Source organism: Euphorbia lathyris, chromosome 7, assembly GCF_963576675.1.
Source record: "Euphorbia lathyris chromosome 7, ddEupLath1.1, whole genome shotgun sequence".
Taxonomy (NCBI): Eukaryota; Viridiplantae; Streptophyta; class Magnoliopsida; order Malpighiales; family Euphorbiaceae; genus Euphorbia; species Euphorbia lathyris.
In genome coordinates this window covers 6857988-6868540 of record NC_088916.1, presented here as the reverse complement: position 1 = coordinate 6868540, position 10553 = coordinate 6857988, and the positions used below count along the sequence as shown (strand labels likewise).

Genomic DNA, 10553 nt, shown 5'->3' with positions numbered 1-10553 from the left:
TATGAGAGAGAGAGAGTAGTACTTTTTCTCTGAGTTAATTGTTTTTTTTTATTGGTTTAGCTTAACCATCTATTTATAGATTATGCTTCCTTATCCTATAAGAATTAGACAGTTAATTAATCGTTTTTAAATATTTCGTATTCATAATCAATTAATTAATTAACTAGAAATCATTTAACTAAAATTTCTATTTATTTAATTTCTTAATTAAATAAATGTCTGAATCCAATAAGTATCTTAATTAATTATGGGGTCTGTGCTTCGGGTTAAAATTGGCTTGGGAGAAAGGCATAGACGGGTTGTGATTGAACTGGATTCTCAAATTATGGTTAATTTTATGACTGATCCTCTCCACCCTCATCATCCTTTTGCCTAGATCATTACTCATTGTTATAGCTTCAGAACCAAGAATTAGGATCTTCGGGTTGTTCATTCATTCAGGGAAGGGAATAGAACAGCTGACTGGATGACGAATTTCGCAGGCTCATATTCATGAGTGTGTTGCGCCTCCTACAGGCCTCCAGCAGATACTGATTGATGATCAGTGTGGTGTCATGTTACCTAAGATGGTGCCAAGTTAGTGTTCTGCTCTTTTCCTTCTCTTCTGTTTTCTTTTTTCTCGAGCGTTTAGTCTTCCACTGTCTACCAAAAAAAACTCCACACATAAAATCCACTATTTTACCATCACAATCCACCAATTACCTTAAAAGCTAAATTTGACCTTAATATTTTTTGTGAATGCAAATTTGGCCATAACATACGAAATGGTTCAAATTTAACTTTAACATTCAATTTTAGCCTAAGTTACCAAAAATTTGAAAAGACTAATTTGACTGTTATTTAACTATCATATCGGATCTTTCAAACAGGGAGAAAATCTGTTGTCCCTATTTCGGTGTCCCTTCCATATCCCTCTCACAAAAAGTGATCACTTTTAATTAAAATAATATATTTTATGAGCCAAAAGGACCCACATGATTAAAAGTGATTACTTTTTGTGAGAGAGACATAGAAGGGGACACCGAAATGGAAACATTAGATTTTCTCCCTATCAAACAAGTTTGTTCCATAAACTAAAACGGTTAAATAAAAGTCAAACCAACTTTTTCAAAATTTCGGTAACATAAAGCTAAAACTAATCTTACTTAATTCCACATTTCATACGTTAGGATTAAACCCGACTTTTTAAAAACATTATGATGATCCCTTACTTTATTAATCCATGTTAATACTCAAACCAAACAAAGCAAGGGACACATGAATTTTATGGTTTTGAAATTTTAGAAAATGAAAGTCACGTGAGTAGCACATGGAGTTGATAGTTCATACAAAGGACGGCGCCATTTAAAATTATATAAATAACGGAAGAAAAAGCCGGGAGAGGACGAGAAATCGGAAACAGTCAATCTGAACACAACATTGCCGAGTCTCAGGAGGAAGAAGAAGACGACTACCTTCCTATCTTATAATACTAAAAAATCCATACCTACTGAAAAATGCACGCGTTTTCTTCTTCAATTCTCTGAAACAATCAGCTACAATTTGTACAAACACCTGCAATTTCTTCTTTCTTTTTTACTAATGGTGGATTCACAGTGGAAATTGAATCGATTCAAGTTCCGGATGGAGATTTTATTGGCTCTTCTGTTGTTGTTTCATCAGAGTTTCAAACTTGGCTGCTCTCTTAATGATGAAGGTACGGTAGCTAATTTTATGTATGCATACGAGCTCTCTGGAATCTCGTAATTTATTTGATTAGTTGTTAATCAATGTTAGGTTTAATGCTGTTGAGGTTTCGGGATAGAGTGGAGACAGACCCGTTTGGTGCCTTATCTAATTGGAATGATAAAGATGGAGATTCTGATCCTTGTTTTTGGTTTGGGGTCCAGTGTTCTCATGGAAGAGTTATCATCCTGTAGGTTTTCACTTTCTTAGATTCATTTTTGTGAATTTTGTTTCCCCAATTTTGTTTTGTATTTGCAGAATTTGAATTTGTGTTGCTATTTTTTTAATTCCTTTTTATTGCTTGTAATTGCTGCGTTTTTTATGCTTATTGAAGAATTAGATGTCTTAGAACTTGAATTTAAGGTAATTTGAAATCAGGATATGTTGTTTTCATCCAAGATCTCCTAGTTCCATGAGCAAAATTGGTTTATATATGGGATAGATTTTAAGCTGTCTATCTCTCTCCTGGATAACAAGTGCTCAGTTTAATGCCACTATGAAAAAAACTTACTCTAGGCATCTGATTCCAACTCTGCTTATGGCTGCCATTTTCTTTGAATGTCCAGTCCTATACAGTGACCGGTCCAGGATTCGGGATGCTCTAATGTCTAAGGGTTCTTAATTGAAGTTTTTTGGGCCCTTTTACCCTAAAAATTTAAAGCTCCATACAGAGGTTGAATAGAGTTTTCCGGTGATGAGCGGGTGCTCAAGCCATCTCCCAACCCCCCTAGATCTGTCCCTGGTCCAATCAACTATTGATTTCGATTCAATAGTCTAATTTGACTCAGTACAAATGCTAGTTTGTGCAACTTTTTCATAGATCTAAGTTTTCTTAGTGCTAGACACTCAACTTGTCTCTGCAGATGTAGTTGGTGCTATTCTTGCAGTTGTTTGCATTTATATTCTATTTTCTGGTTTTCTCATATCACAGTTTTTAAACATAATTGTATGCTTTAGTGCATCAAATTTTAAGTTTGATCTGTTAAGCCTCAAGTCAGAATTATTAAACCTTTAGGCATTTGCAAGATCTATGTCTCCAAGGAACACTGGCGCCTGAACTTGGACTGTTGACACATTTAAAATCCATGTAAGCCCGAACTTTCGTTCTTATTTTTCTTCGAAAATTCTTATCATCTATGGAAATTTTATCATATGCATTTACTTTACAGTACTTTACGCAATAATTCATTCTACGGAAATGTACCAAAGGAGATTGGAGAGCTGAAAGAGCTGGAGGTATTGGACTTGGGATATAATAACTTAAGCGGACCGTTTCCATCAGAACTTGCCAATAATCTGTCACTAACTACACTGTAAGTTCCCTTCCCCTCCCCCCCCCAGCTTAGCTTTATATAATGAGTTCTTCACGCAATAACTCATTCTTTGGATTGTTACTATCAGCTTACTTGACAACAATGAGTTCTTAGGCAGCATTTCGCCTGATCTATATGAACTCAAGACACTGTCAGAAATTCAAGCAGATGAAAACCAGCTAAGAGCTTCTTGTAGCAGGAAGGAGTGTACCTGGTACGAGAATTAGACCCTTCATACTATTACTGTTTTTTCATCCCCTTCTGAAATTTATAGTTCTTTCTCTGTGGAAGTTGTATAGAAGAAAATTTTCGCGTAAAAATGTGGTTGTTTGGAAATCGAACTTGCTAAATGAAACAAATATAAGTCAATGGTTTTACAATAAAATTCTATAAGTTTTGTATGATTTAAATATGATAACAAAATTTGCAAAAACATATGTTATGGAATGCAAAATCATGGCAGGTGACTCCTTGTATACCTTGGACCTTCATTGCCGCAGGTTTTTGTTTCAGATTCGTTCTGTTATCGGTACAGGATGAAGGGTTATTTTTTATTAATTCTGATTTTAAACTGATCCCCAGAAGACTATTTGACATGTTAATGTATATCATCTCTGTAATGATACGCTTTATCTTGGTCAGGAACATGGGCCAAGCTGGAGACATGGCTCATCGAATGCTGCTACAGGTCAGAAATAGACCAAAAGCTAACAGGCATAGACATAAAGTACCACCAGCTGCACCGCCATTTTTAGGACCGTCATTTCCACCATCAGAATCTCCATCGTCATCATTTTCTCCCGTACCATCTCCTTCAGAATCACCATTATTTTCTCCGGTAGAATCTCCCTCAAGTCTACCTTTACCGCCTTTTCCATCACCGGTTGGAGCACCAACTCAAGCTGCACCTGCTCCTGCACCTGCAGCAATAATAGTTTTGGCTCCACGAGAACACAATGTGATTCCAATGACCCCTCCTGCCTCAAGTCCAAGTGAAGCTGTAAATAATCATTCTAAGCATCACATGATTGTTGTTGCTGGTATTGTCGGGGGCTCTGTGTTTCTTTTGATTTCAATTGCTGCTGCCTTCGTCTTTAGAAGCAGCAAAGTCGTCGCAGTCAAACCTTGGGCCACAGGGTTAAGTGGGCAGCTACAGAAAGCTTTCGTAACAGGTTAGTCATTTTTGTTCTCATGAAAAGAATGACGCATTATACTTAAATCGTTTATACCTTCGTTGCAACTCGGTTTTTACTCTTTAGAGCATGGCTTTCAGGTGTACCGAAACTTAAACGAGCTGAACTTGAAGCTGCTTGTGAAGATTTTAGCAACATAATTGGCTCCTTTTCGGATGGCACAGTGTACAAAGGGACTTTATCAAGTGGAGTTGAAATAGCTGTGACATCTACTGAAGTTAAATCTTCTAAAGAGTGGTCAAAGAATTTAGAAGAACAATTCAGAAAGAAGGTATTTGAATCGCGAATTGCTTTACCTTTTTTCTCATTATAATTGTTATTTCGTATCCAATCCGAAGTCCCTAATTTTCGTTATGCTTTCAGATTGCTACATTGTCGAAAATGAACCATAAAAATTTTGTGAACCTTATTGGATATTGCGAAGAAGAAGCGCCATTCACAAGAATGATGGTTTTTGAATATGCTCCAAACGGAACTCTCTTTGAACATCTCCACAGTAAGTATCATAATCTTCCCTATCTTTCTTTTTAGTTCGGTAACGAAAGAATGTCCAGATCGAAAAATGTCCATAATGTTTCCTATCTTTCTTGAATTTTTGCAGTAAAAGAAGCAGAACACTTAGACTGGAAAACAAGATTACGTATAGCAATGGGCATCGCATATTGCCTCGAATACATGCACGAACTAACCCCACCCGTAATCCACGAAAACCTCAAGTCATCCTCTATACATCTAACCGAAGACTACGCAGCCAAAATATCCGATTTCACCTTGTGGAACAATGTAACAGCACCTAAAAAAGAAACAGAATCTGCAGACCCAAATTCAGCAGATGCAGAGAGCAACATTTACAGCTTCGGTTTAATTCTCTACGAAATGATAACCGGTAGGATCCTATACGCCATGGACAAAGACTCTCTTGTAAACTGGACATCAGAAATGGTAGTAGATCCCACCTTGAAACATTATAAAGACTATGAGCTTGAGAAATTGCTTTCTGTGATATTGAGTTGCATACAGCCTGATGCTAAACGGAGACCGAAAATGAGCGAGGTTGTAGCCGAGTTGAAACAGATCACGGCAATGGAACCCGATGGAGCTACACCAAAGCTGTCTCCACTTTGGTGGGCAGAACTTGAAATTATGTCTACAGAAGGAATTTGATAACTAAAGTTTCTTCTGATGTATTTAAGAATTCGTTTATTTTTTTATTTTTTTCAGGTTTTCGGTTCCCCGAGTGTTCTTAGGGTGAAGAAAACTTGTAAATGAGGTAAATTGGTTGTATAAATCATGATCACATGAAGTAATGCTTGTATTGTAAGATCAAATAAATTTGTATACTAATATAATCAAATGGCTGTTTTTCTAATCTTTGTTATTTAGGTCAAGTTTGTTAGTAACAGCATTATGTTTTTCTTCTTGGTTTTTGCGGGGCCGTTACTGGGCCTGGACAGGAGGGGTGTTTGCCCAGTGTCAAGAGAGGGAGAGTCCAAAATTAACATTTTTGTAAAAATAAATAAAGAAGATAAATATTAAAAGATGCAACAACAATAATTCACTGTCCAAAGAAGGGAGGCACTCAAAATTAACATTTTTATAAAAAAAAAAATAGAGAAATGTTGTTCTTAGAGTATATTGATGTATACTGATTTTGCATCTAAAATGCTCGTAGACAATGTGTTATATCAGTAATTGGGCATTTCAAAGAAATCAAATGTTCTTTTTTTCATATGAAATTGAATGTTTTTATTAGATCTTGTATCTGCTTTGGGGGTACAGGTTCTGTATGTAGATTTAAAATTGCTCCAAATTGAAAAGGTTAAAGGCAAAATTTACCCTTTTTATATTTGGGGAATACACGGACTTCCCTCAAAATGTTATGGTCAAACTTAGACCTTATCCCAATTTTAGCCTTACTGACATAAAATTTGAACAAATTAGTTTGACCATTATTTGACTGTCACATCAAAATTTCCAAGCAAATTTATCAATAAACTGAACCAGTTTTGTATGTGTTGAGACATATTGTTTATAACTGAGTTGATAGTATAGTAAATCTTTTACACAAATTTTTATGATAAACTTGTATGTAGCAATCTTAGTTGCGGAGATTTAGTAGATTGTTTGTAACTATACTAATAACATCATATTTTAAACATAATTTACATTTGAAAATTCCGATGTAACAATTAAATAACATATCAAATAATGATAAACCAGTCTATTCAAATTTTCTGCTTGTTATTCAAATTTTCTGCTTGTTAGAGTAAAATTGTACCTTAGCAATTAAATCTGCACATATCAATAGACCTTATTCTAAAATAATCAGGAAAATTTCCAAACATCCCTCCTCCTGTCTGTATATACATATGTTTATACACAAAAATGTGCAAAACACACAACAAGAATGAGAAAAAGAAAACTCTTTGTTTTACCTTATGTACAAAGAGAAAAACAAGGAAACACATATCAATCTCAAGAAACAATGGCAACAAGTTCCGATTATCGGTATCGGAACCTCCCGATGGATATTAATCTGATGCAGCAAACTGATTCAATTGGACATTTAAACAAATTCCAGTAACTGCAGATGGAAATCTTCAATTCTGATTTTCAATTCTGTCTTCAGTATAATACCGCTGTTTATAACACGAGACTTCATTACTCGCACATTGTTCCCGAAATGCTGTGAATCCTTTTCGATAGATGCTCCTATCTCGATGGTAGAATGACTCAAATGTTTGGTTGACATGAAACTTGGTTGTGTGTTTTATTGTATAGCTCGAGCGTGTCCGTGTGGTCAGGGTCGAGGCAGAGAGCAGCCTCACAATCTCGAAGAGCAGCTGAGAAATCCCCCATCGACTCGTAAAACGCTGCTCGAAGGTGCAGCATTTGCATCTCGGGTTTAAAAGATATGGCCTTCGTAAGTTCTTCTAATGCTTCTGTTTCCTTTTGATCATCCATTAACACTGAAAGTATGTATGTCAACACAAGTTGTTAGCGTAATCGAGTAATCGAGCGCGGAAACAGAAACGGAAATGAAGCTAATTGAACTATATGGTTGACAAAATTAAAATTACCGGCAGCCCTGTATCTATAGGGATATGTTCGAAGTGGATCGAGCAGTGTCGCGATATTAAGATCATTCTTTGCCGTCTCTCGGTCACAATACTCGGACCGTTTTTCGTACGCCGATGCGTTGTTTTGTGCCTTCTCTATTAGCTTTGTCATCTCGTCGAATGCAGCTTTCCGTTGACTTCTCATATGATAAACGCGTGCCAAGCCTTGATGCGCTCTTGTATGCTTGATTTTGAGGGCGTTCGTGTAGCAATCTGCAGCTTTATCGAGCTTTCCGCATTCCACGTAAATACTTCCGAGATTGTTCAATGCCTGCAAAAATCAACGCGAGTAATCAGATGAGTAATTCAACGCATAGACATAAAGATTAAGACCCTAATGCTGCTCATTCCCACTTGTCCTTTCCGAAGACCGTCTGAAGGGCATCGAAGGGCGTCCTCGAGGAGTTGGATGACGTAAGACGACGCTTTTGGATCCAGATTCGTGTCAGCTAATATGTACGCTTTAAGGAAGAAAGCTTCAAATGACCTCTGGATTAAGATGGATTTGTCAGCTCTAGCAAGAGCTTCTTCGCGATGACCCGTGTCATATAAGATCCATCCTTCATAAACTAGTCTTTCATGCTCGGAATTACAGTTATTTCTCGCCAACCGCAAACAGCGCATCGCAACCTTCTGACAGTTTAACCTATTACAGTGATATGTCTGGCATATTTCATGAGCTAATCATACTAAAAGTATCGAAATGATCGAAATGCACAATGTAATACTTACCGGAGAAGAAGCAACGACTGTCGAAACCATAGCAAGCTCTTCCCGGGATCAGTTACGAGCATTTGATGTATAACAGCAAGAGAGCCAATATCATCAACACGAGACCATTGTTCATAAAGTTTCATCCAACAGTCCGCGAGATTCGCCTGCTGAACTCGACGGCTGAGAACTTCAACCAAACGATCGCCACAAATTTTTCCGTTAAACATCATATAATTAGGTTCTAAAGTTAACAATGCGCGAATATCTCTCAACGCACTCTCGTAATCTTCGAGTGCAATGAAGAACCAAGCTCGTAACTCAAGGCAATCCGGTGAGAGCTTGAATGTAATAACTTTACTAATCTCCGTAATTGCTTGCTTAATTTGCTTGTCGTCCGCCTTCAGGACAGCTCTATACTTATACGGAAATGAAAGGCTTGGATCCAGTTCGGTTGCAGTATTTAAATCAACGATCTTATCGCGTCCAACGCCATATAAAGATCGTTCTTGGTACATCCAGCCAACGGGTTTATGTTCGAAAATAAACGAGTTTATCAACGTATACGCTGAGTATTGTTGCCCTTGCTTGTATTTGGCCCTCGCAACACCGGCTACCGAATAAACATGGCCTTGCTGAACTGCTTCGACGAAACAAAGCTGCGAGGCCTTGTACTCTTTCCTCTCGAGCAGAACATAACCGAGTTGATGCAGAGCAAGTGCCTTCTGCCACTTTTCTGTTGAAAAATCTAGTAATCTCTCGAGCAATGTCAACGTCGTGGTTGATGCTACGTTCTCTTCAATCGAGACCTGGCTCAGGAAATAATACATCAAGAAAGAAGCACGCCCGAGCATAGACCATTTCTCCCTAGCATCAGAACAACAAAACACTTTCATCACTTTTCGATTATACAACGAATTCGGGAGGTCTCTCAGCAAGACCTGCAAGCAAGAAGCCACGAGCAGATTCGCCCTTCGTTCTAAGCCGTAATCGATAAGAATCAACGCATCCTCAACCTCGTATACCAACGAAGCCAAATGAGAATCACAAACAGACTTCATCTCCTCACAACAAAACCTATTAGCAAAAGAAAGCAACTCCAAAACTATCTCAACAGAAAACAACTCAACTCGTCTACTCCGACTATAAACTTCCACAGCCCGCATCCCCTCCGAAGATAACCCGATTTCCGAAAAATCAATCTCATCCCTCAATGACTCAACAAAATCACCATACAACATTGCCTTTAAAGGGCTAGAAAGAGCAGCAATTTTGCCTCGAACACACCTAATCGAATCACCATTAACACAAAACGAAACAAAACTCGAACAATCATCAACGAAACCCGAACAATCATCAACCAATTGAACAAAATCAAAACCTAACCCACATTGGCAACGATTACAACTACTCAAATTAACATCATAACCATAAACCAAAGCAGAAACCGGACATTCAAGAACAAACCCACCACAATCCATACCAGAAACCCCAATAAACTCATCTTCTCGCCTCTCGAATCGCAACCAAGCAGAAAGCACAACTTTAGAGCATACATCAATGGCGAATTGCCGAGCAGATAAAAGGCACTGCCGAAGCAACTTAGGATCACCTAAACTACACAATAGCGCATACTTTTCTACGCACAATAAACACTTGTCGGACACCAAACAAGAATCAAATCGGCGATAAATGTCGCCCATCGAATCAACATAAGAAAGGGGTTTTAAATTAGGTTCAATGGCGGATTCTAGGGTTTCAATTTTGGGAAGTCCATAAGGAAGAAGAGATTGAGATAGTGATAAAGGGTTTATGAATTTATACTTGTGAATTCTAGAATTTGTATCTAAATCGTGGATTTGAGTGCTCTTAAATCTGTCTAAGAATTTCAGATTAGGCATAGCAAAGAGGGGAAATTAGAAATGTGAAGATTACCAGAGTAGAGGTTTGATTTTTATTGCAGAGTTTGGTTGATTTGGTGGATGTTTCAGTCGCTACTACTACTTTCTGGTTTGCCAAACCCACTTTTCCTGCTCCTCAAATTCTCAACGACGCCATTAAAATAAAAAAAATGGTTTAGATGCTGGCTGTCGGATCTAAAATCTTATATTTACAGATACTCTGTGTTCTGATTGTGGTCAGATCACCATTTTTGTTGTCATTAACAGGGATGGAGAAAACTCAATGAGTGAGTGAGTGAGACTACTTTTAGCAATGATTGATGAAATTGATTTTTTGGCTAACAATGGAAAGAATTGAAACATAATTTCCGGTATGTTGATTGAAAAATAGTGTGTTTTCAAAAAGTAGTGGACCCGTTTGTTTGTCGAAAAACACCTCGTAAAGAGTTGAGTTTTTTTGGAGTAAAATTAGAGATTCGAGTCACGTTTTGACTGGTCAAATTTCTAATAATTTGCCCTCCACCGGTTTGTTTGGTGTAGGGCAAATTATTAGAAGCATCTGGTTCTCCATGACCCTGTTTGGAAATTAGC

The 10553-nt window shown here is 37.5% G+C and overlaps 2 protein-coding genes across 3 annotated transcripts; one reads left to right on the top strand and one right to left on the bottom strand.

The window, feature by feature from the left end:
- Positions 1 to 1386: 1386 nt before the first annotated feature.
- Positions 1387 to 5600, top strand: LOC136235923 (probable inactive receptor-like protein kinase At3g56050). Of its 2 annotated transcripts, XM_066026008.1 has the most exons (9): positions 1387 to 1696; positions 1777 to 1915; positions 2741 to 2812; positions 2895 to 3038; positions 3127 to 3252; positions 3681 to 4210; positions 4312 to 4502; positions 4595 to 4727; positions 4833 to 5600. In XM_066026008.1, exons 1-9 carry the CDS (start codon positions 1582 to 1584, stop codon positions 5393 to 5395), a joined length of 2013 nt encoding a protein of 670 aa, XP_065882080.1. In that variant the 5' UTR covers positions 1387 to 1581; the 3' UTR covers positions 5396 to 5600. The 2 variants fall into 2 exon arrangements, with proteins under 2 accessions (XP_065882080.1, XP_065882081.1); XM_066026009.1 differs by lacking the exon at positions 1387 to 1696 and having other exon boundaries at positions 2752 to 2812.
- Positions 5601 to 6455: 855 nt separating this feature from the next.
- On the bottom strand, positions 6456 to 10314 carry LOC136236103 (ethylene-overproduction protein 1-like). The gene is made up of 4 exons (XM_066026200.1): positions 8083 to 10314; positions 7705 to 7996; positions 7312 to 7621; positions 6456 to 7200 (listed from the first exon to the last, which is right to left on the bottom strand). The coding sequence occupies exons 1-4, from the start codon at positions 9960 to 9962 to the stop codon at positions 6965 to 6967; spliced, it is 2718 nt and encodes a 905-aa protein (XP_065882272.1). The 5' UTR covers positions 9963 to 10314; the 3' UTR covers positions 6456 to 6964.
- Between the last annotated feature and the right edge of the window lie 239 nt (positions 10315 to 10553).

Coding starts and splice junctions, on each gene's coding strand:
- LOC136235923 (XM_066026008.1), top strand. CDS start 1,582: ATGGTGGATTCACAGTGGAAATTGAATCGATTCAAGTTCCGGATGGAG. Junction 1,916..2,740: donor CATGGAAGAGTTATCATCCT/GTAGGTTTTCAC, acceptor TTAAACCTTTAG/GCATTTGCAAGATCTATGTC. Junction 3,039..3,126: donor AATCTGTCACTAACTACACT/GTAAGTTCCCTT, acceptor TGTTACTATCAG/CTTACTTGACAACAATGAGT.
- LOC136236103 (XM_066026200.1), bottom strand. CDS start 9,962: ATGCCTAATCTGAAATTCTTAGACAGATTTAAGAGCACTCAAATCCAC. Junction 7,997..8,082: donor CAGTCGTTGCTTCTTCTCCG/GTAAGTATTACA, acceptor TCACTGTAATAG/GTTAAACTGTCAGAAGGTTG. Junction 7,622..7,704: donor ACGGTCTTCGGAAAGGACAA/GTGGGAATGAGC, acceptor TGATTTTTGCAG/GCATTGAACAATCTCGGAAG.